General features: G+C 39.9%; 1 protein-coding gene across 2 annotated transcripts in view; it reads left to right on the top strand.

Annotated features, from left to right (window-relative positions):
• Positions 1 to 22,680, top strand: part of palm3 (paralemmin 3) — a 29,388-nt gene extending 6,708 nt beyond the window's left edge. For both annotated transcript variants that reach the window (XM_088302114.1, XM_088302115.1), the window contains exons 2-7: positions 10,804 to 10,856; positions 12,511 to 12,591; positions 15,976 to 16,091; positions 17,412 to 17,478; positions 18,789 to 18,819; positions 20,683 to 22,680. In XM_088302114.1, the coding sequence (XP_088158240.1) occupies positions 10,812 to 10,856; positions 12,511 to 12,591; positions 15,976 to 16,091; positions 17,412 to 17,478; positions 18,789 to 18,819; positions 20,683 to 21,533 (1,191 nt within the window). In that variant the 5' untranslated portion in view covers positions 10,804 to 10,811 and the 3' untranslated portion in view covers positions 21,534 to 22,680. The remainder of the gene's footprint in view (positions 1 to 10,803; positions 10,857 to 12,510; positions 12,592 to 15,975; positions 16,092 to 17,411; positions 17,479 to 18,788; positions 18,820 to 20,682) is intronic.
• The last annotated feature ends 3,234 nt before the right edge of the window (positions 22,681 to 25,914 follow it).

Here is a 25,914-nt window from a genome sequence, read left to right as displayed (position 1 = left end):
CATTGTACTGCCTGCCTGAATTAGACTTGCTCCTTCTCAGCTGGAGGATTTATTGGGCATGGGAAATGCATTTGGTCACACACCCCAAGCACAACATTGAAGCATATATCCAGACCGGAATTCGTCGTTGTTAAATATTTGCAGCCGTTTCCGTTTTACATTTACTCACAACTACTCTGGGCAATAATTTAATATCAATGTGTATTGTGATTGGCACCTGATCTATATAATATTGCTGAAAAAAAATCAGGAGGCAATCACCAATGCCGTCATTCTGCAAATGTCGGCAGGAGCAATTGGAGCACAAAAGCTGTTTGGATAGATATTTGAAATATTTTCCCATTGACAGTTGTCCTTTTATTTAATGCTTCATCTTTAATCAGTTTTATTATTTTCCTCATTTTAAATGTATAAAAAAATCAATAATTATCGATTGAGTAATAGGAAATGCATACATAGAAACTCGTCTAGCCCTTCTAATCAGAAAGATGTTATTTATTTCAATTGACCAGTTAATTTGCCATTTTCATTTTTTTTTTTTTTTTTTTTTTATTACTGCCATGCTATTACTCAATCTCTAGGATTGGTCCAAGGCCTTCAACCTTTCCACGTCGAGCATTTACACCAAGCACACACTCCACACCACACTGTTGTCAGATGACTTGTGGGGAGGGTGATCGGTTTCGTTTTTGCTGCCTCTAGGGGTATTGCTCCAACAATAGATTGAGCATTTGCACTCCAAGCTCAATTCCATGGCACATGGTAGCACCAATACAGTACCATCTTTTATCTGGTTATAGGAGCAAAACTCTTTAATATCTTGGTGGCCAACTACTTGTCTTTTTTTTTTTTTTTTTTTTTTTTTTGGGGGGGAGGGGTCAACTCATGTTCATTGTCACTGTTCAGGGTTTATTCAGCGTAATCCCTGTGTTATTTTCACATTATTGTCGTCATATGGTTTTCTTTTCTGCTAATGGCCATTTGCCTAATGCCACAACACAACCTTTTGATCTCTATACGGTCTACACCGTGCTATTAACAACCTCTCAGTCTTCAATTTGTTCAAAGGGGGCTGCAATGTCACTTTGTTTGTCCTCAGTGATAATTGGGAAGGAGGAAAGTTAAATATTTGCCTGCCTGAGTAGCAAGGTGACCTGTGTATGAAAGAAAAGGAGAAATTAATGCTTGTGGTTGACCTCATCGCATCCCTACAGACGTCCTCCAGCTGTAATCATGCTCTTAACTGAATGTTGAATAATGCGACAAATGGTGTTCGTTGCTTGGCTGTGTGGATGTACGATTTAAATTTGTTCCACATTAAAGTCATCCTTTTTTTTTTTTTCTACATAGAATTATACAACTTGAACAGACTCGCCATTGGCCCAACAGTCTATGATCCAGACTTAAAAAGGCTAATTTCACCATGGCAAGAAATCTGAAATCAAGAATTCTTCATCCTTGGAGGATTTTGACAAATGCATGCTATAGACTTGAATGGAACTAGAAAACTCTTAAATTGCTGAAATATAGCTCCTTTAAAGCTTACCTCTATCATGTTTGTGACCTCTGGCGTTCAGGCTTACGGGCTTTTGATGTAACGACAATAGTGAAAATGAGCCGAGGGCAGATTACACGAGCAGTGCATTCCGCTCCAAACCTGTTTGACTCACTCACTCACACACACACTAATCCTGCACACACACAGAAAGCAAACGCAAGTCAAACACCCCAGGGAGAACGATTAACTCTGAGAATAATGGCACACGTACACCTGTTCATGGCGCATCAGAAAATTCATTAATAGCAAGTCTACAATTGGAATGCTTGAACTTCTTGCGTGATGATGAATGATTGAGACACAAAGCACAGTCGGGGAAAAATAAAATCTCATACCTGTCTAGAATGTGAAAGTGTTTCTACACAAAAAAAAATAATGTTGGATTTACATGAAAAAATGAATATTGCTCAAAATAAAATCCTAAGCATGTTGCGGGAAACGTGCTTTTAGTTCGTGCAACCAATTTCCAATCTTTTTTGTGGGAGGGGTTTTCCAAAAGTGCATTGCTAGTTCTAATTTCTATAACATAGGACCATATCTCGGATTTCCTATTCAATGCTATGTTTTGCTCTTTTGGAGGGATATTGTGTTCCTGTCATTGATTGTCATTTGTCACACACCTTTCTGTCAAGGGTGTGTTGCATGTACAGACAAGTGCACATGGGGAACTTTTTTTTTTTTGCATATGCATCACTGAGTCTTCTTTTGAGGTGATAGGTGACAACTCATGTGTGTCACTCCCTTTGCTACCTTGTCAGGACTTGTCAGAACAATTGCCACCAAGTCTCAGCCCACTTGAATGCATCACTTCCACTTGGAGCTCTCCCATTCATTCCTTAGTAACCTCTGGCGTCTTGTATGATTTGACATCTCTTTGATAAGCCTGTTTTGTACAAGCTTTATTTTTCCACCCACATCTATTATGGCTTTGTTGGAAGTAGAGTGTGTCTTTCTCCCCTTCTTTCTATTTATATGACATTATCACACCGAGACAATAGACGTATTATTTTTTTGTTGTTGTTGTGGCTTCAATAGTTCACTACGGAAGAAGAATGGCATGCATGGTTTGCAACAATCATGGATGCGAGGTGAATCATCATAATGACCTTCTGTCAGCATTTCCAGGCAGATTTTCCCTCAGTCACGCTGTCTGTGTGCCCGTGAAAATACTGCGCGCTTGTAATCCGCATTCACTTGCAAAGCGGAACAACCAATACACGCGCACACACACACTCGCTCATACTGTTCCTCCTTACATTTAAAAGCCGCTGTTCACCCGTTTATCATATGAGCCTTGACTGTCTGTACACCAAGTTTTAGGAGATAAAGCTGGAAAGTCAAAATTGTATTCCAAAACATTCGAACGCAGTTTTTAAGTACCGTATTTTCACGACCATGAAGGGTAATTTTGTATTTAACACATGCATATTATTGGGTGGGGGCATGGTAAAACATACGCTAGCTTTAAACATAAAGTAGCATGCATGCAAGCTAACTAATTCACGAGTATGCACGTTAGCGTCTGTTTTTAAAGAGTTCGGTTGTACTTTATATTGACGTATTTAACACGCCAGGTTCCCTCTCGTCATTGTCAGAGTGCAACTGCTCAGAAAATATACCAACGCTCCAACAACAGTGTAAGCAGACTAATTAGCCCGAGCAGCCATAATCCATTCCCCATCCATTTTGGAGAAAAATTAAGACTTTTAAGTGAGCCTTATAGTTATGGAAATATTTCTATAAACAGGAATCACGGCTTAAATTTCTTACAAACTCAAAGGTTTCCGAATTCTATTGCCGTCTTAAACTTCTCACTTTTTACATTAGGTGTCATAAAAAGGTAGTGTGAAAAGAATTGAATCAAAAATATATAAATAAATAAATGACTCCACAAAGTTAGAAAGTTGTTCCTAGAGAGCAAAGAGGGAAAAAAAATATTTCGAGCCTTGGACACGTACTCAGAGTTAATCATATGACATCACGTACGACAGTAGTTTGATCCACAAAGTTTTGCTCAAATTGACTTTGGCGTTTCCACACTAATGATCTTGCGTATGTCTCGCAGAAGTGTACTTGGAGTAAATGACAGCAATCAATCTGTTCTGACTTTTTTTGCGAGCATGAGGACAAATCATGTCTTACTGGTTACCAAATACTAATCAATTTCCTATATCTGCCCATTATTGTGTAAAAACGCATCTATTAAGAAAAATTCTATTTCAAAACACAGTTGAATGATTCATGTGCATAAAGATAACATGAAATGGATTCTCTATAAAAACTACCTGACGGTTCAAAATGGAGGCATCTTTGGCAAATAACATTTGATTAGGATGATGCAACACTGTGGTCCATTCACATCACAGATTTTACAGGTAATCCAGGATGTTAATCACCCTTACTGTAGCCAGCCAAGATCACTCATTTAAAATGTGCAGCGGGATATTTTTTTATAAATTGTTTCCTTCACGACCATGTACGGCCAAGATGACCCGAATAATATGTTGGTGGATTTGAAGGGTGGCTGATAAGCTTTTGTACAAAAGCATCACCGTGCTGTCGCTTCAAATCGAATCCGCAGCTCAGAGGCTGTGAAATTGATTCTCCTCAGCAAATTCCTTCCAACACTTCATGTTTTAAACGTGGGCGGCAGATGGACATTTTGACATGCTCGTGATCAGAAGCGTGTCCAGACTTGGTGTTATTTAGAGGGCACCATGGAGACATTTGCAGCGAGCTCAAGAATGACATGATGTGTCAGTCATCTTTATGTTGGACTGACAAGTCCACTACCAAATGTTCTTCCAGTCTACCAAATTAGTTAACGAGGGGAAAAAAAAAACAATAAAGACCCATACCAACTGTTATTAAATAATTATGTGACCTGTTTATTGGTCCTCCTGGGTCAAAAAATGCACATTTAGATATTCATATATACATGTAATTCTATTCAAAGGTTCTTGCATGAAAACAGAAGAGCATCCAGTGATCAAGGACCCATAAATTGTTTTCTACAGCCTCTTGCATGTTTGTGTTTCTGACACTGCAAAGGAATTTGTAATATTTCCAATCTCAACACTTGTGACAGTCTTACTACGTGGTTCAAGTGACCCATTTATGATTTTATTGTCTCTCATGTGATGTGACCCAGTTCGGACAGGAGGGATAACATCTGTTCAGAAAATCACGTTAAAAGGTATCTTAAGTTAACAAAATGACAAAAAATGGCCACATGCAAGTTGAGCGATTAGTGCGTTTGCTTAAGAGTTCTGAGGTTCAGCATTCTCAGCTCAAGCCTTCCTGTGTTTAGTTTTCATTTTCTCGCCTTGAAAGCGAGTGTGAATGGCTGCTTGTCTGTATGTGCCATGCGATGGACCGGCGACCAGTCCAGGGTGCACCCTGCCTCTCGCCCAAAGTCAACTAAGATAGGCTCCAGCTCATCCGTGACCCGAAGGATGTGTCAGATTTAGCTCCGCCAAGTGTAGCAGGATATCCATCTACAATAAGGCAGTTTCTTCTGAACGGAAAATCGACGGCTGATGAAAAAGCACTTTAACAACAGTTGCCGTGCTCCTGCCATAACCTGTGAGCTATAGACCGATTGCCTCTTTGATTTTCTACATGCCTCTCAAGGACTATGTGTTGTTGTTGGGCCGTCCAGGTCTGGCTTTTCCTCAGCAAGCGACAATGACGAAAGTGGAGGATGTGCAGGTTCAGGGATCAGGGTCACTGCGATTGCACTTTTTTTTTTACCAAGCATCTGGAGGATAGTGTTTTTGTGCACTTCCTCTTCCCAGGCACATGGGTGAAAGGATGTGTACACTTTACAGTGGCCTTGAAAGAATACCTTTATGCTTTATACGTAATACTGTTTCAAATGAACTTTTTATGAATCAATTGTTTTCATTCTATTGCTGTTGTTATACACAGTGCATTACTGGGTCGAGCGCCCTACCACACTTTTTGGGCATAATTGATTCTTGCTGTTTGAAATTACAAGTAAGGAGTGATATGATGACAGATCTTTATCATTTAAATCTCCCGAAGTTATCTGATGAACTTCACCAACTGGTGTTTTGATCATTTGATGCTAAATTAATTGACTGCTTCAATGGTTTCATCCTGGTTCACTGTAAAACCCAAGGAAATAGCACATTTTTTTAACCTTCACACATTTTCCATTACCTTCATACTCATTTTATTTACCCTATTCAGTACTAAATTCCATTGCACTCTCTTATTTATTTATCTAATTTATATATTTGTCTGTATTATTGTTGTATTGCACTGGAGAGGGGAGCCCTCTAATCTCGTTGCACACTTGAGTACAATGACAATAAAGGGATTTCTAATTCTAATTTGTTATTAATAAAAGTTGAGATGTGTAAGGAGAGACCACCAAAAAGCAATAAAATATTATTCAGGGAAACTCGTCTCTCGTCGTAGTGTTAAAAAAGTCAATTCAAGTCTAGCAAAAAAAAAAGACATGAAAACTATTTAGATCAGTACTGTTTTTTTTTTAATTTGTTTTCCTTCAGATTATAGTGCTGAGTTTTGATTTTGACTTTTAAGATCTGCACAAATAAATGTTCTCAAAATTACAGTAGATCTTATAAAAAAAATCAATTTAGATTTGATTATTTCATCAAATATTCAGATCAAATTTTACTTGTATTTAAATACTTTTCAAAATTATTTTTGTGGCAATTTCAGTTCATTAACCAAGTATTGTTGTTTAGTTTGTGTTGTTTCCTCATTAATAAATAAACATATGAACAACACTTAAGCAATATAACATGAGATGGATTGATGTTTTCAATTTCTGGTTTGGTCATTGTTTGCCAAAGTAAAAGCAAATGTTTGCTTGTCTTATTTCTCCTTCCATGAAGAATGACAGAAATCAGAATATGGTAATTGTTGAGCGGCGGGAACTCAGAGCATTAGAACAATTTTAAATTAAGATTATTAAAATAGTTAATTCCATAATAATTCAATTGTTGGTTAATCAATTCATTTTGACTCTCTACTATTAAGCCAATTCTGCTGGTTATGCTTCATTTCTCTAAATAAAAATATTTCATTCCTTTTATGGTAATCTCCACTGTATGCATTTTTTTTTTTTATAGAATATGGCCCAAAATTCATGAGTGCAGAAATAACAAATGCAGAGCAGGCAACCAACTGGATAATTCCATCATCACAAAAGAAAATGTCATTGAATGCCCTTTCTAATGGCTCCCTCTGTGCCATCGCTCACGAGACCTGAAGCAACTTTACTCTTATGGACATCCGGTCTGACCTAGAAGCAGTCGAACCGATTACTTGAATTTGATCATCGACGTTAAGACGCTGGTGTTATTTTGTCTAATCATGTCTTTCCAGGCTCACCCTTTCGTCGGTCACTGTTTGGCAAAAGTTGGTTTGGCATCAGCCAGGCTTTGTCAGCCGATATCCTGGCTCGGTGAAGCCTGGACTAGAAAAAAGCTTGAGCAGCAGTTTTCATCATCCACACCTCCCGGTCACGTAAAAGCCCCCCCCGTGTTCTAACCTCACCAGAAAGATATGCTGTAACTGTATCCGGGTTTTGAGTGCACTGCTCTATTTCTATCATTCATGACATGAATTCCTCAAGCTCGGCCGAGCCTTTCCTCGACAGCAAGCTGATGTCATCTGTTAGACTTAGTTATTTCGCAACAACATTGAACATTCTTTTAGGAGCACGTGGCGCTGGAATTATGTCAACGCTGACTTTGGGAAAATGTGCATTATGAAGGATTACTTCTGCTGCTGTCGTTTTAAGATGGGACCTTAAAGCCATCAGATAATGAAATGCTCTCCTTGTAACTTGTGGCAAAGGTCTCGCAGTCTTTTGATTAAAATAACAAAAATGTATATTCCAGGGTAAAATTTGTGTTTGTTTTAGAGCCAAAAGCGGAAAGATATGAACTCAAATCTTAAAAGTTTTTCCGTTCTTGACACCCTGCTGTTCTTCCATCTGTTCCCGGATATAGAATTCACTTCCCCACTCCCACTATGCAAATATACACTCGTAAATAAGCAAGGACGCACACACTGAAGGCAAATATACATTTTTGGTCCTGAGGCAAGTGGAATGTGTGCTATGAAGATTTCATGCGTCTGAAAAATATTGCTAACATTTAAGCTGTAATAAATTGCTCTCTTAAACATCACTAGCTTCTATTCGCGTATTATTTTTGATTAGCTTCTCGTTTTCAAAACTCATATGTCTATAGAAGGCCACTTCAGAATAGTCCATTGTTCAGCTGCTGCCATTCTTGGTTGTTTTTAGCTTTGTGTTTTGGTCCTTCATGTTTCACAGTAGGGGCTGTATTCTTCTCTTGGTATTCTTCATTTGTGCATGTGTGACTGTAGAGCTGATGTTGCCCAACCAATTCGATCTTAGACGTTTTGTGGCTCGTAAAAATGCAGTTTGACAAATTCCAGTCTTGTTTTTTTATGATTTATTTTCTACATTGGTGTCTGCATTGGTCATCTCTCTTCCCTTGAAGTCCACTTTGGCTCAAATGACGGATGTCGCGATTTGTCACAGATGTACCTTGACCTTGAAGTTCACCTTGATTTTGTTTGGAAGTTGTTTTAGGTTCCTTTGTTAGTCACCATTTGTATCATCAGTTTTCCTTCTAATCAAGGCTGCTACCTGCCAGCTGAAATGTTTCCTTTTCACAAAAATATTACCTCAGCAGCGCTTAAAATATTGTCATGTAATATTGAGACCATATTACCCACTCCTCTGGGCCACATTTATCGAAGGAGCGGTCTTTCAGTGTCCTTAAAAGTCTTCCTTACGCCAGACGTTACCTTGGAGTATTGTTTTTGCTAGTTGAGGAAGAGCATAACCAGAGCCCCAATGACCTCTATTTCCTTTTTATTTCAGAAAGGCAGTTACTTTTTTAAATCAGTGTTTATTCCCACTGACACTAATATTTTTACTTTACCTCCCATGACCCTGCACGAGATAAGCGCTATGATGTTCTTCCTGCCGTCTGATATTTTTACCTTGGTGACCCACTAACAAACGGCTTATATCTACAGTAGTGAAGTCATAACCTCGCTCTTTTGAGAGTAGTTTTTTTTTTTTTTTTTTTAACTCATGAACCAGCAGTAAAGCTGAGAGCTGATTGACCGCAATTTACCTCTTAATGATGAGGATCTTAAGAGAAGCAGACTTTAGTGAACAACACCTCCTTCCCTTGATCTTCTCTCTCTGACCATCTCAATGTTCCCCCCTCTCTGGAACTTTTTGACGATGTCAGCTCTATCCTCAAGTATTACATCTAATTATCAGCGTTAGTGTGTGTCTTGAGGGAGCTCCTCAATATCTCTTCATCAAAGCTGCCAATTGGCTCTGCTAGTTTATCTCTGCCTGCTATTTCCTCATCTGGAACCCTGATGAGATGCAAGATTCTGGTACGGTGGAGTCTTGTATTGTAAACTACCTCCAGTCATTGGGAGCACCAATGATAAAACATTGTTTTTCTTCCCTTTGTTGCATATTGTTTACAGTATGTACTATATACTGTAGTTCGGACGTTCTGCATCTCACACTTCCCCCACATAGTAGGTTTTCCCTCCTATTTATTTGATCATTTTGTGCCCATAGACATACGTACATTCGTATCACTCACTCAAAAGCCGTAGGGGACTGTAGGACTCCTTCGGGTGCTTTCTTGGATACGTTTCTCACACGATAACTAACAGTCCCAGAGGCCATGAAACTGCTACCACTTTGAAGAAATATCAGATTTGCCCTGAGACTCAAGAGAAGGAAGATCAAACTCCAGAAGTGTGCAATACTTGAAAAGAACTAGTCGAGAGCCAGTAAAAAGATTAAATGTAAGAACTATACGAGTAGGTCTTTAATCGACTATTGGGAGCATTAACAATCAATAACTCAACTATTATTTTGGTTAAATAGTAACTCGACCTTTTGAACGGTGTACTTTGACAGACCAAGTAAAATGCAAATCCCAGACAATAAAATGATAACAAATTCATCACATAAAACTTACAATATCAGGCATAAAATTGAAGGCAAAAGCTAAATAATTACACATTTTGTGTTTCATGTTGCATGGAGCTGAATTTCCCATAGTTTCCCCTAACTAATTGAGACTAAATCAACAGCGCCTCTGCTGGTTGCAGCCAAGTAGTGCAATCTGTTTTGTCTACATAATCAACAGTCAACATCTGCAGCAGAATTCCAAACAATCAAATAATTTATTTCTTTTCCCATCGCTAATTCAAAGCAATGACACGCCAGCTTCATCACACGTTTTTGTTTTCTTGTTCTCCTATTTTACGTGAGTAACTTATTTCAGTTGTGAGTCGAGTAACAACGTAAAAATGAGGGATGAGTTTGGCATTTCTGCAGGTAGTGGATGTGATAATGGAACAAAATCTAGGGTCAGGTTTGAGCTTTCCTTAAACGCAAGCTTGTTTAAAAGGTTATATGCAAATTCTGCATTGTCAGTGTGTTGGTGCATGCATTGGTAACTCTGCGTTTTCAACAGTTGTCAAGGTATTTAGCAATAATTGACTTTTTTTTTCTCTAAATGTGACCGTGTAAAGTCATCTTTCTGTTTAGTTTTTTTGACCGATATAACAACCCTTGCAGGAATGACATATACGGGAAAATAACTGTTGGCCACTATTTGCCAATAATATTTTCAGCATATTCAGAATTCCAGTATCCAATAAAAAAATCATACAAATGTTTTATGATGGGATAAAATGCGATATGATATCAAAGATGAATTAACCTTAGGTATTGCTTTGGGGAAAATGTATATTGTCGCCTAGGATGTTTTAAACTTGAGTTTTTAGAGAAAGGCAAATATTGTCACATTCCACAACATTTGCTCGAGAACAAGTACATCTTTCCTGTACAAATTTGCTTGCGGATGCCTAAGACTGTCAGGATCGGGAGAAAGCTCATTTGGCTGGGGGGCAGGTCTGCATGGTGCAAAGAGCAAACATGTTGGCCAAAAACACCTTAGGGCTGTTATAAACTTGCATCTTCTCCCCAATATAATTGGAAGATGACTATTTTTTATGTATATGTACACATAACCACCGACAAATCGTTTAATGAAACATGACAAAAAATAACCAAGTTCCATTCTCTTGAGTCCGTGAACAAGGGCAGCCTAGACAATACTAGTTGTGGTCTTTAAACTTGTCACCTGTTTTTGTCTGTGTCACAGGTGCCAGGATGGATGAGGCGGAGAAGTACCAACAGCGACTGGAGACCATCGCTGTGAGTCCACAGAGAAGAGCTGTTTTGTTGCTCATACATTATTCAAAACAATAGCAGGCTGCACTGAGCTTTACGGGCTGTAGTGTTCTTGACATTTGGATCAACAGTGGCCTTGATGGAAACTCTGTGGAACTTCCAAAGTCCAATTCAATGCTGGTCGAAATGCTGGTTAAGTTTTCATTTGTTTGAATCAAATGTATTTTTAAAAGAAGTCCTAGAAGTTTGTCACCAGATTTGAAACCTTTATTAACAGTACAGACAACATTTGAAGTCAGATTTAAAATGGATAATTACCACACTAGTAAAAGGCATAAACATAAAATTGACATGGTTTGAATTACTAGTAGCTGAGTAACATAGTGTCCAAGGCAAATGAAATTAAATAGGCTTCATGTTGAGAAACCAAATTTGTCATTATTCTAACATCACATTCAAATCCATAAAGATTTTATAACTTATTTGCAAGGCGTCACAAATGTTCATTGTAGTCCAGTAGCTCTGACATAACATGCATGTTCCTCTTTGCCTTCCTCTTTGAATTAAATTCAATTTGTAATATATTTGGGGTAGTGGAAATTGGAGGTTAGATACATTAAATGCTGAGTTTGTAATTTAAAAAAATGTTTTCATCTCATTATGACTCATGGTGGTCAATATGATCTGTGAAAGAAAAAAAACATCTTTCTCTCACCCCATCTTATGCCTCTAATGCAGTGCTCCGCAATTCTTTCCTGTTCTGCCCCCCCAGCAAGAAGAAAACAATTCGCGCCCCCACCACCTACTCCACGCCGCAACTATAAATAATAGCATTTTTGTTGCAAAACAAACCTACACCGTAGAGTAAATACTCGCTGCGCACAATGAGCAAGGAGAGCGCCACTAGTGGAGTGGATGTGCAATTACACTTTATTATTCATAACCTTTTTTTAATTCATTTTTTAATTATTAAAAAAAGCATGTTGTCCAGGGTCACACGCATCGCACCGTGCCCCACCACGGGGGCCTGCCCCACGATTTGAGAAATACTGCTCTAATGTGTTGTACAGTAAATCATCACGCCCGAGGAAAAATAACCAATCGGAGACAAAAGGCGTAACATACACTTTTCAAAGCCATCATATTTATTGTCACAGTAACTCTTAGGAATGAAGTGCTTTTCTGTGGTAACAAGGTAACAAATCAGCGCAAGGCCGCAGGGGTAAGTGTGAAAACAATTGACACCTCATAACTCAAGCCTTCTGCCTTTAAGTTTATGTTATTCTCGACCATCATCTGCCATGTGGAAAATTCAAAATGTATTTTGTAGCAGTTTATTATGATTGTGTATAATGTTAAATATAATATGTTTAATGGGAGAAGTGCATCTCTGAATGTTCAGAATTTGTTTGACTGTCTGAATAACACTACCCGTTGTGAAGGGCAGTGCTCGACTTGTGCTTCTTTGGATTGCAGCGAGTTGGGAATGAATCAACAGCACCGCTGCTGGTCATAGCCAAATTTTGCAGTCCATTGTGCCTCACTTGTTTGAAGACACGATTAATCAATTTCATACAATAGGGGTTGGGGGGAAATGAATCGATTAATCACTCACTCCGGCTCCTCAATTATCGCTTCAATTTAATTTCTGGCCTTCTGGCCTCCGTGCCGTCTCTAGGAGAAGCGGCGTCTGCAGGAGGAGCAGGAGCGAGCCAAGCGAGAGATGGAGGATGAAAAACTCCGACTGCAGCAGCTCAAGGTCTGACACCTTAGCGAGATCTTTTTAGACGTCTTATTTCATGTCTCACCTCTCTCCCTCTGTCTCTCTCGCTCTCTCTCTCACTTTCCTCAATAGACTCCTGGCTTGTTTGAGAGCAGATAGCCCTCCTTGTCTGTTTCCTTTTCGCACACTCTGGACCTCTCAGTGCAAGTCACAGAGCACCTCCATTGTTTTCACATCATTTCCACATTGCCGTTCCCACTTCCTACCCCGCCGTGTTACGCTGCCTTCGGCACATTCCTCAAATTATTTATTTTATCCTTTAGTGTGGTATATGTTATTGTGCGTCGGTTACCATTATTGATGTCAGTCCGCAAGCTTGTTGACATTCTTTAGTGTGGCCATAAAACTAAGTTGAAGGATGCTTTAATTTTTAATGAGCTAATTCTTCCTATCTTTGAGACAGCTCACAGCATTAGTGTTAACAACAGTGCGGCAGTCACAAGAGGCAGAATTTATTGACCAGTTAGATTTTTACCTGCCGCTAAATTTGTCACTGTTAATGTCAGCTGTTCACGTTAAAAAAAAAAAAAAAAAAGGTGCATTGGTGTAAGCGCCACTCCTGGAATGTTTAGAGGTTAGTCTGCATGCAGCTCGCTAAAGGGGGCAGGCAAGGTAACAGAGAGGAGCTTGTTCTCTGCGGCAGGAGTAGACAGAGAAGGTTTTGTGCCCATTATAGTTTAAGGGAGGTGGCCAATAACAGTGAGCAGACTTTTTGGAAACATGAGGATGTTGACTGCTGTGGAGATTTTGAGATTTATATATATATATTTATTTGCGGGGGGTCATTCCAATAGGATGGACTAACACCATGGATAATACCGCATTGAGACGCCGTTAAATGAGAATCAATGCAATAATTCTGAGACTGATTTACTAAGATCCCCAATTGTAAACTCGAAATTGTGTTCACACTCACAGTTAACACACGCTATTTGCAACAGGCGTAAAAGTGGTGCAGACATGGCCGTAATAAAGAGGGTTTTTCATCCTTTCCAAGTGTAAAATGAAGTTTGATGTGATGGAATTGGAAGTGTTCGTGGAACACAAACAAGTATATTACTGAGTTAAAACAAATCTATTGCCCTGATCATTTTAGAGACACCAGCAACTGTATGAAAGCCATGTTTTGTTTCATTCAACTTGTCCAATGGGCCTGTGTGTGGCAATTGCATGTGTGTGCCCATCCGGCATAGCTTTAAAACCTGGGCAGAACTTCGCTAGGAGAGGCCAGCACCATTTTGTCACAATGCGCTGAAATGACCAAGTGGAAAGCAGGTGATTATGACATGACTCCTTGTGGGCTGTATTGGGCTTGATTTCTACCTGGAGTCACCAGTTTTTAACCTGTCATGTTGGTCATTAGTTAGTGAGAAGCACCGGAGCGCTTTGCCAGCTGCGATGATGAACAAAGTGACCCAGCGGACCGCTTTATTGTGTAACATCTGAATAGCAATCACTTTCATTAAATGTTGTACTACAACTTCCTTTTGAAGTGCAGCAATAACATTTGCTCAATGGGAAAAAATGGCGGAAATAAGTCGTTTGCAATGAACATAACACAACGTTTGTCTTGGGAGATGAATCCTCATTTCAAGGCGCGTTACAGGGAGTTGCTTATCATTTTCTAAGGAGTCAGGAAGTGCCAAAGCAATATAGCCTTAGAACAGAAGTCCTTTTTTCTTTTCAGCAGGAGGCATGCTGAGTTAGGCAGTGATCTTTATGAAAAAGATGTCAGCAGGAGAGCAGCCGAACAGCACATGAGGAAACAATAATGAAGATGAATGTGGCATAGATAATTAGAACGAGAAGAGGGAATAGCGTGCAGACTTACACTACGGCTAATAATGTGGTACCTCAGAATGCAATCATAATCTGCTCTATGACGCTGCTGGAGTTTAATTAGGTTGATTTAAAAAAAAATAAAGAATTTTCAATATTAGCAAGAAGAGTACAAACTGTCTCCATTTAAAAAAAAAAAAAAAAAACTTTCGTCAACTGGACAGGCAATGTTTTAAGCAGAGCTGGGCACTTGACCCTTTTTTTGTCAATCAGTCCCCCGCCCTCCGGCCGCTATCGTGGTATGGTACCGGCCTTGACCCTCCGGCCTTATTCAGAAAACTTGTCGAGACACACAAAAAAAAAAAACGAATGCAAAACGTTATCGGCAAAGGTTTACTTAAACATCATTAGCTGGCTAATTTATTATTCAAACCTTGACCAACTTTTTATGGACTGTTCTGCTCCTGAGACGGACTGCCCAGCTCTGGTTTTAAGTGAATTTGTACTTTAGTTAATTGTAATACCAGTATTTATATTTTTATATTTATTTGCACGCAGACAAGAAAAGGACATAAGCGGTAACACAGGAAAACACCGTGCAGGTAATATCAGAAAAGGCTGATAGAGTTTTGAAGAGCAAACTCACCCCATTATACATCTGCGTCAACTTCATTCATTGAATGTATACAAGAAAAGTAGACACTGCAAAGTTAGCCATTCTGCATTATTTCCTTCAGTACACTTTATGATCTTTCAACTGTGCCGCAGCATATTGGTTGGGAATCACTGCTTTCTACACTCCAACACAAGACCTTACCTTTTAACCACAAGTAACAAGCATATTTATCCATCGCTGTCGGACGGAATCCCCGTCTGTCCAAATATCGTCAATTTCACATTTATTCACAAATCAATACTATTGATCTGTCCTCGTGTTATCTGTTCTTTTTATGCCTTTTTAACCAATTGAAAGTGTTGAAACATGTTTGCGAATAAATTTAGGAACTGTCTGGGACACTTAAGTGTCATCAAGCTCCACATCTTCCTCACTACGTGGGACCCGTGAGGCGATTGTGTTGCCTCAAGATTGAAAGTCTGAATGTTTTCTTTCGACTATAATGAGGAAAAAAAATGTTTAGGTTAGGTACATAAGAGGAAGCCTATTTTCTTCAATAAATAAATTAAATGAAAGATGACTACTTAGATCCTCTCAAGTAATCAGACTATAAAGCACACATGCCATTTTGTGTCGGGCCTCACATTTTTTAAATAGGTTTGTGTATAACCGACTATAGACTATTCTGGTGGTGGAAATGATTCTTTTTTGCACAGCCACTCTCTTCACTTTTAAAGTGTGATTTGAGGCAAAGGAAATGGTAAAACGCATGCAGAGCTAAACCTTTGATGCTAGTTGAAATGAAGTCTACTCGTGTTCACTGACAGCTCATGCTGACGTTCTAGATAAAGTTAGTTGGAACTCCAAAGCTTTCGGGGCACATTCTTCTCAGAAATTCCTCCTGATTGTAAGATTGTATTCAATTTTTCGAGTACTGTATACGCCTCTTCTCTGTGTTCCTCCAGAGGAAGTCTTTAAGAGATCAATGGCTGATGGAGGGAGCGCCTTTGTCCACATCCGTACTGGATTCCCAAAGGCCAAATTCCCCTGCGTGGGCTTCACAGGAGTTGGAAAAGCACAGGTACGAGCTCAACCGCATTATAGAAGACATGCTTTGCTTGTGGAATTAACATCTCATGAAAAATGCATGTCACCTCACCGCCCCCCCCCCCTTTTTTTTTTCTTTCACTTTGTATGTTATTTTGTGTATTTTGCTGCTGAACACTTTTCTTTGGTCGACTGCACAGGACATTGTTGTCAAGAAGATATCCCCCTTGGGATTAAATTATTATTGTAAATGTGCCCTTGAGAGAACGCAAACACATTGCTTTAGCAAGTTTAGCCCTGTAGGGTAGTGTTATGGCAATAGCAACTACAATTATTTCGGAATGTTGTATTGTTTATTTATATTGTACTTCTCAATTAGGAAAAAAAATGGGCATGCAAGTTTCCATGACAGTCAAAAGGGCATTAACTTATTTTTTGCTCCCTGGCACCATCTACTGATGTGAAGTTCAATGAAGCATACGTGTTATACATCTTTTGGGAAACTCTATCCTGTTTCTGGAGGATAAAGGACACAACTAAATAGTCAAAACTAGTAAATTGTGTTAAAGATATTCATTAATTACCGTATTGCATTGTCATCATTTGCGTAGTATTTTACATTGTAAGATTTTGGAGCAAATGCGTGGCTCATTCTATTGTGGTGTCTTCTAACCGGCTTTATAAAGCAATATTTCCGCTGAGACGCAAAACTATAGTCACGCAAATCCTCAACTTGTGAGCATACGTCCATCCATCCATTAATATAACATAATTCAAAATGTCATCGTAGCACGAACACCAGTCTTACCTGGTCCACCAGTATTGTAGACAGTTTCCCAACCTTTACTGAACCAAGGCACCTATTTCAAATTAAAAAAAATCCCACTGCCCTCCACCAACTAAAATGTCAGAAAAAGTATGAACACTGAAATAATGATGATCTCATCTCGATGGACACAGTGTTAAATGTGGTGCTGTTTAATGGAACCCAAAGCTGATATACTCAGAGGAAACCACAGGTAGATCGCTCATTTAATTGTTCTTCCTAGATAGATGAAGCAAGATATATTTAGAATTAATAGATAATAATTTGCAGACAAATGTAAGTGAAATTGGATCATTTCCCGTAGCGCCCCCTGATGATCTCTCACGGCTCGCTTGAATGCAACGTTAAAATGGCTGGGAATCACTGTTGTAGATGAAAGTGTGTGTGATCCAGGGTTGCCATGGTAATGACAGATTATTTCCGCCTTATTACAAGCCAGCGTGCCATTAAGAAGATTTGAAGATGTTATTTTTATAATAAACTGAAGAGCCTTACATTGTTTGAAATGTGTGTGTGCTCTCATTTTAGGTTGCTATCGCAGAACGTGGGGTTTGCAGGGGAGGATGAGAAAGAACAGATCACACAGGACCAAACAGTGAGACACGCACAACACGCCTACATTGGGAACAAAAGCTGTTTGAATGTGTGTCAAACAAGCTTTCGCTATCATCTTCCATTAGGAAGCTCTTCTCACATTTGTGTCCGTGGCGTTGTCACTTGAATAATACATTTTCAGCCTTTTGCAGTAATACCTGTATTTTAAACCGAGAGTTGGAGGGTATCTCTCTGAATGTTGTGAATTTGCATCTCCATCCCAGTGTTGCAATAATTCAGATACATTATGGAGGGTTGTGTTACCACTACGTTGCACATGTTGTTCTTCGAACGGCAAACGATACTCAATTTACCGTAAAATGCTGACAATAGATCGCACTGGTTTAAAAAAAAAAAAAAGCTATACACATAAGCAGCATGCTTGTATTTCACATACAAAAGCAAGCTTCTGGTGTGCACACCTTCGCCTTAAGGTGGCAGTCATGTGACACAGGTAGGAGTTGTCAGTAAACTTAGATTGAAGACAAACTGAACAGGAAAAATACATGCCAAAACCACAGCAATAACAATGCTAATTTCCTTTAGCCCTTGTATGTTGTTTCCCATTGTACGTTAGCAATAAGCTAGCAGACGGCAGTGATGCTGTGTTGAAAATATGACAATTCGTGAATAATGAAAATGATGACTGCGGATGCTCCTGGGATCAAGAAAAATCTGTAAATCAGCTGCATCAATGTTTAAGGGCATGACAGTGCAGGAAAAAAGTAAGTAATTCGCCTACTATCATATAGTGTAAAATAGCATTTTAGTTACAAAAACAGTTGAACGCTTCCATTCCAGCAAATCCGCCACTGAATACGATTCTAAAAAAATAAATAAATAAATAAAAAAACGCACACACACATTTAAGGTTTCTTTAACTATATTGCTGCCACATCTTGACCTTTTGAGAAAAAAGATCACATGAAAATGTTCTGTGGATTAGTGATGCAGGCTGCAGTGGAAGTGTCTATCATGTGTGACCTCAACATCAATTTGACGGCGACAAGTCCTGCCGGAAAATGTATTCGTGGGCACGCTGATTGTAATTGACAGCAAATGTCCTAACACTTTTTTTTTTTCCTCCTTTCAGTCAGCGTTAACATATTCAAAAATGCTCATAGTCTTTAAAGCAGGCTGGTCATTGTTTTCATGTGTATCTCTTAGATGACTTGTAAACTTTATGATGATGCTTTATGAAATCATATAAGTGAAACAACAAAGGACAAACTCCTCTGATTTTGTGGCTTGCGGTGCATGTTGATCAGCTCCTGTACAGTGAACACAAAGCGTTTGCCTTTTAACCAACAGGAACCTGTGGACATGGAAGCAGGAGATATGGGTAAGCTGGAGCCTTAATTCTTTAGAATTCCAGTTTCCAATGCACATCTGAAAATAAGACAAGTCAAATGGATGATTTCATTTCAAACGCCATGACATGTTTTAACAGCCACACATTGTTGACAATTGCAGGCTAACAACCGCCTGGCCGCCCCTTCAAATGGGCGCTGTTAGGATTAAAGTACATTGGGTGAATGTTATTATATAACAGTTGAAAGTGAAATGTGGAGATGACAGCAAGACAAGGAGATCAGGTTTATTAACAACTCACGCATGTGACATGCGCTTCAAAAATTATGTCTTAAATTGCCCGTGCAGAGATCAAGCTGCATTCACCCCGAAACAATTCAGATGTAAAAGTCAAAATGTCTCTCGTCATGTTTAACTCATTCCCCGCCAAGCCAAAATAAGCCTCATCGTTGTAATGCATTTGGGTTATAGACATCAGTGGCAGGGAATATGAAATATAATCTTGTGAATGATTTGTTGCAAAACTCAGTTTTAAGGGTTGTAAAACACACTGGTCAATATCACTATAACGTGTGACGGGATTCTGTTGATTGATTCTGCAAGTTATTGAGCCTAGTTATACAGCACCTGTGTGTTCACGGGAACCAAAAAAAGAGCACACGTCATCTACGGACTTAGTGACATAAGTGAATGAAAGTCACTCACCGTCGATTGTAGGCGACACACAAAAAAGAACTACAATTCCCAGACAACTGTGGGAGCTTCCCGGCATTGCACCAACATACAGCTGCCGTAAAACCGGCAAAAACTAAATAAATACATTAAGAAATTAACCCTGAGATAAATTGACAGAGGAAAATAAAGGACATTTTTGCTATAGTTTGTTTTAATTAGATTTGTAAACATAAAATGTTTCAGTTATCTTTTTATTTTAAACACTTTTTTTGTTTTATTTCATTAACGGAAATATTTTTTAATTTTGGGGAAATGTGTTCATTTTCATAAATTATGGTAGCCTTAGTATATCGTCACCTTGTTATTATTGAATAACATCTGTTTTCAGTATCATTACTACCAGAATTTGATTTTTCTTCGCGGGGACGGAATCATGACCTATTACGCCAATGCAGGGGTCTTCAATCCTGTTCCCCGAGGTCTTGTGTGCTGCCAGTTTTCCTTCTGTCCCTGCTGCAACACACCTGATTCGAATGATCAGGATCGTTATCTAGCTTCTGCAGACCTTGCTGATTATCTGTTCATTTGAATCTGGTGTGTTGCAGCAGGGAGAGATGGAAAACAGGCAGGACTCTTCGAGGAACAGGATTGAGGGAGGAGCCCTGCACTAATGTGTAGTTGTTTTTTATCAAAGGTGTGTGGTTTCACTCTGTCACAGCAAAGTATCATTTGAAATAAAAACCTTTCTGAAATTCGACATTTTTGTTACGGTGCAGTCAGCTTGCTAAAATAAAATAGTTTATTTTAATATATAAAATATTAGCCAAAAATGTCCACCTGTCAGCAAGCTCACATCTTGATCTTTGTACTGTATTTACATTGTCATCTTGCAGTTAATATATAAAAAAAAAAAATAAAAAAAAAAATTTAAATTATAATTAAAAAGTGGTGGAGCTTGACCAATCGGCATATCTAGCATTATCTCCTTAATACGATGAATATGAATTAATTTGCTTTACATGTTTTTAGTCTTGTTAATTAATAGAGAAATTAGTTGTGAACACGCTCTTGGCAAGAGAGCTTTTAATTGTAATCAGGCAACGTTGCTGCTTCACTGTCGCGGAACATGTGTTTTGCTAATTACCCGCACAGCTTCTTTTTTCACTCTTAATATGAAATGCTTCAATGAGATGGAAAGTAATCAAAGTCATGTCTTCAGGGACAGTTGAGGATTACGCCATGAAGGCGATGCAGACACCGCAGGATGAAGACGCCTCTGTTGTGATGAACGGCAAAGGGGACTTGAAATCAGGCCTCAAACAAAACCGCGAAGACGCTTTGGAAAAGTCCATCACAACAAATGGACCAAGCGGAAGCGTTCTTGTCGAGAATCACGACCAACACGTTGCTCATCTAAGCTGCACGGAGGTGGAGGAAGGCATCATGGTCATGCGGGCCGAACGTGTCATCATCACGGATGATGAGGAGGAGGAGGATGTTGCGCCGCGAGAGCTGCAGATCGAGGGAGGAGTGACTGTGGAGGAGGTGCAAGTCGCTCCAGAAGCCTCCAAAGAGTTTGCAAAGGATGAAACTAGTGCAGAGAAGCAAGCAGGGAGTACACGCGAAGAGACAAAAGATGAGGACATCAAAGAGGAAGCCGCAGCCGGCGTGCTGCTGCAGTCAACAGCCGACCCTCTGGAGGCCGCTCAGGTAGCTCTCGTACCGCTCTACTCCCAACTCTCCTGTCCCCCTTCAGAGGAGGCACCACAAGCCCAGCAGGTGGAAGAAGCGATCACACCAGCACCAGCGACGCCAGACGTGTCCTCAAAAGCGCAAGGCGACGCCCTCATCACACCCCCTCAGTTCCATGACGTTTCCCTGAGCGAGCCCACGGAGAACCACAGGACTGAAGCGCGACCCGCCGAGCAGGAGCCCCTCCTGGAGGAGGCCGAAGCCCCCGAAGTTCAGGATGATGTCACCACCGATAACCAGTCGACTTCCACGGAGACACGGGCGGAGGCCGCGCTGGCGCCCAAGAGGAAAACGTGCCTGTGCTGCTCGGTCATGTAAACGCAACATAAATATTAACACAACACTTTTAAGTTTGCTCGCATCAAGTAAGTATTATCGCGTCCTTGATTGTATTTGGTTTTAGAATAATTCCACTGACATTCAATTGCCGCTATGAAAATTGTGTTGCACTGACTTCAGTGGTCCTTTAAAAAATATTGACATGAATTTTTAGTTCAGTGGCAAACAATTTTTATTTCTCTAGCATAAACATTTTTAATATATTAACGGGGCCATACCGAGGGAACGCCTTATGGCACCATAGTGGTCATTAATACATTCTAATTTCACTGCTGCTTTAACGTGTTCTTGGATTCCATTCAGGTCGCCCAATAAATTGATTTAACCTTAAGAGATACGAACATAAATTCATCAATGGTGAGAAATTATCACCATTACCAATAATGTTATCAAATTTGGTCTCCGTAAAGGCCCAAATAGATTATCAAAAAACATTATTGTTGAAATGTGTAAATTGGGACGCAATTGCGTTTTATGTTAAATGGGAGGTAAAAAAAAAAGTGTTCCGTTTTTATTTTTTGTCCTCTGTGTTTTCCGCAACATCCCGATTTTAATTTTTAATTCTCAGACTGCAGGCCACAAAGGAGGTGTTGATGTTTTTTTTTAAACCTCTGTTTGGTAGCGATGTCTGGATTTATAGCATTAAAATCTACTCAAACCTTTTAATGCAGTGAGATGAAAAGTGTGCAAGTGCACAAATGAATTATTTGTCATTTATAATTCATTTGAATGTAAATACAAGAGTTTTCTTATAATGATTTGAGTGGTTCATAGAGAATATTTTTCTAATTGTGGGGCTTTATGAGAGAATTATTAAACAGATTTGGAAATTGCTAGGTGGTGTTTTCAGATTTTTTTTTTTTTATAGCTAGGTCCCACCTATTTTGGTTGTGTTATGCAAGTTGCATATTTTCATTCCTCTCAAATATGAAAAAGTGACATTCCCTGTGGATCAATCTCATTTAACACATTTTTACTGATGTATTGAATTTTGTATTTAACCAGATCTCTGTACATGCGTAACATATTGTATTTATGCCCGATGCAAAAACCATGTTGGGATTTGCATCGATTGTCAAGTTTTTGAAATGACTGCCTTTAAACTATTAAACTGACATTAAAGTCATTGCGTAATTTTTAGGGGTGGAATTCAGCACATTTGGACTTTAGCCATATTGATCCAATTGTTTCAATGCAAAGCCTCTCTTTCCCGATATCCGAAACGCAGGCTGTCAACGCACCACGTGTCGGCGTCTGAGCAGACTTTGCACAAGTACTTCGTGAAGTCACTTGATTTTGACACTTTTTTTGCGATAGTTTTCAATTCATGCCTGGGCTAAAAGTCACACTTAACCTTGTTTTAATTTTCTCAAAAATCAACGGTACACCTTACGTAGGAATTTTGGTTGCACTTAGTGACCTCAATGTCAACCTAAACGACGAGTCATCTTTAGAAGACGTCTCCATGAAATGACGACAATGAGGAGTGATCATCTCAAAACATTTGTACGTCCTAAATGGGATTTCTGGTGGCAGATGCATGTAAACACGGGAGTGACGTCTTATTGGAATGTGTAATTGTTGGAGTCAGATGCACCCTATCTTTTCTCCAGAAGAAGCAAAGGATCTTTCATATTTGTCAACCGTTGTTCGATTTCTGTAAATCATTCAGCAAGTGAGACAGACTTTGTCTGTCCCGTTCTATTTGAACTGTGCGCTGCATGTATAAAAGCTGCCATGAGCTACGACCGTTCGCACCTCACCAGTCCGACAGACACTTGTGTCCACATCCTCTCTGCATCACAATGATTCACCTGGTGTGCGCCCTCGTTGCGGCCTGCTTCCTGACCGGCACCTCTTGCGCTCCTCTGGCCTGCGAAAATCTGATTCGGCCTCTGGTGGACATGCCTCTCGACCACCTGGAGGGAACATGGGCCTTGATCGCCGGCAGTTTGAACCGATCAGTGGACGAAGATGTACTCAAGACCAGAGACGGTGTCACTTTCGTGGCATCCGACTCCAGCTATGTCCAACGTAACCGCATCGCAGACAAGTGCCAGTCGTTCACACTCAACGCCACCAGGCAAGGTCACGTCATGACCCTGAAGGGGCAAAACTATCTTTTCACCGCCACCTTCCACCATACCTCCTGCGCAACCTGTCTGTTGTTCCGCTTCGATGTGGATTCAGCGAGCCACACCACCACTGACCTCTACATGGTGAGCAAGGAGCGAGTGTTGGACGACAACATGAAGGAGGAGTTTGCGGCTCAAGCCAAGTGTCTGGGCTTGCGGGAACCCATCTATATGGATCCCACCAAGGAGCTTTGTCAGTCCTGAGTCATTCAATAAACGTGTTGATGCGTATTCTCTTTTTGTGTATTACTGCAAATGTTTGCATGATTGAACTATTCGTAAAAATGCAGTGGTGGGAAGCAACTTTTTGTGGACTATAGTGCTGTTGTTTCTCTGTCACCTCAATAAATAAAATAATGGCATAGCCAGTTTAGTGTATAGTTTTGCGATGGTCTCCTTATAAATAATTCAAAAAAGTAAATCATACTTAAGAAATTTACAGCGAAGCTAATTGCACAAATTAGTTGACTTTTGAACTTCTGCACTGCACAATGAAATCCACGACGTGGACGTCATGTAGTATAAATCAATAATTGAGTGGTAGAAGGAATATGACAGTTAAATGTAAAAATGGGGGGTGCCCCACCCAAAAAGATTTTTGTATATATATATATGAATATGAATAATACATTTATTGTATTATATAAATGAATAATACATTTATGAATAATGTGAAAAAACATCTCAAGGCACCACTGCAAATTTCTTAATAATTGGTTAACAATGGAAGTGTGGTCGAAGCCTACATGCTGATGGCTAGTGCAAAGATTGTGTTTGTTTTAGCTTAAAAAAAATGTCTCTCCTATAAGTGCTCCCTGGACCCAAAATGTTTGACAAGCGCTGCCCTATTGGAATTCTGTGAATCATTCAACTGCTGGGGGGTGAAACTGATCTATAAAAGTGACCCGCAACTAAGTTAGAAGGATGAATTTGCCGCTCAGGCCAAGTGTATTGCTTGCGGGGGGCCGTCTGGATGGATACCACCAAAGAACTTTGTGAAAAGAAGCCGGCTGAGGAAGTCACAGTCTACGTACCAGACCATATGCTAACTGAATAAAAATGTTCATTCGTCCATGCAACTGCTCTTTGTTTTCTTCCCATACGTGTCATCAGGCAGTGTAACCCCTGGTATATGTTCTAAGCCCCCATCCGTTTAAACATCCATCCATCCATTATCTGTACCGCTTCTCCTCACTAGGGTCGCGGGGGGGTACTGGAGCCTATCCCAGCTATCTTCAGGCAGTAGGTGGGGGACACCCTGAACTGGTTGCCAGCCAATCGTAGGGCACATGTAGACGAACAACCATCTGCGCTCACACTCATACCTCGGGGCAACTTAAGAGTGTCCAATCAACCTGCCATGCATGTTTTTGGAATGTGGGAGCAAACCGGAGTACCCGGAGGAAACCCACGCAGGCATGGGGAGAACATGCAAACTCCACATAGGAAGGCCGGAGCCGGAATCGAACCCACGACCTGGACGTTTAAACATCGAGGCAATTTAATCATTGCAACATTGAATTGACGAAGGTAGTTTGTGCGTCTTTCTTCTTGCTAAGCTCCCTGGCAAGTTATGAAGCCGCACTCTCTCACTCCCTCTTTCCTCCGCGGATCATGCGAGGCGCTCGGCCACAATAGACACCATGTTGGCCGCCCCGTTTACGAAGCTTGGTGGGAACATTTATCCTCATCCTGCAATTACATTCTCTTAGAAGTGGATTGGTTGAGTTATGATAAAGAGCTCATTAATTGACGTCCAGGTCAGCCTCATGGTATGTTTTTTTTGTCATTTGTTTACCATATAACACTTAATATGAAAGAAATTTGTGGCTTGTGCAGACTGGCTTGACCGCAAAAACAACCTCGCTCATTTTTTCAATCCCCTCCTTTGTCGATGCAAGCCTGTAAACAGGAGCGAGGACATATCGGAAGCAAGAACATGCAATTAGAGTAATCAGTTACACCCCTGGTGATGTGCAATTAGTGGAATGAGATGCACCTTGCTTTCTCCACAAGTAGAAAAGGACCTTTTGTGAAGTGAAGGTTTTGTGTGTCACTGTTGCTTGATTTTCTGCAGCTCATTTGGTGAGTGGGACTTAGTCAGTTTGTTTTTTGTTTGTTTGAACTGTCGTAATCGCGTATATAAAAGCTGCAATGGGTTATGACTGTGCGCTCATCATTTGTGTGACTGACACCTTTTTCTACAACATCCAAAAGGCTCAACT

This window comes from Idiotropiscis lumnitzeri, chromosome 8, assembly GCF_059441095.1.
Source record: "Idiotropiscis lumnitzeri isolate Australia: NSW breed Sydney's pygmy pipehorse chromosome 8, RoL_Ilum_1.0, whole genome shotgun sequence".
Taxonomy (NCBI): domain Eukaryota; kingdom Metazoa; phylum Chordata; class Actinopteri; order Syngnathiformes; family Syngnathidae; genus Idiotropiscis; species Idiotropiscis lumnitzeri.
Note: the sequence above shows the minus strand (reverse complement) of the source record. Positions and strands in the feature narration are given on the sequence as shown.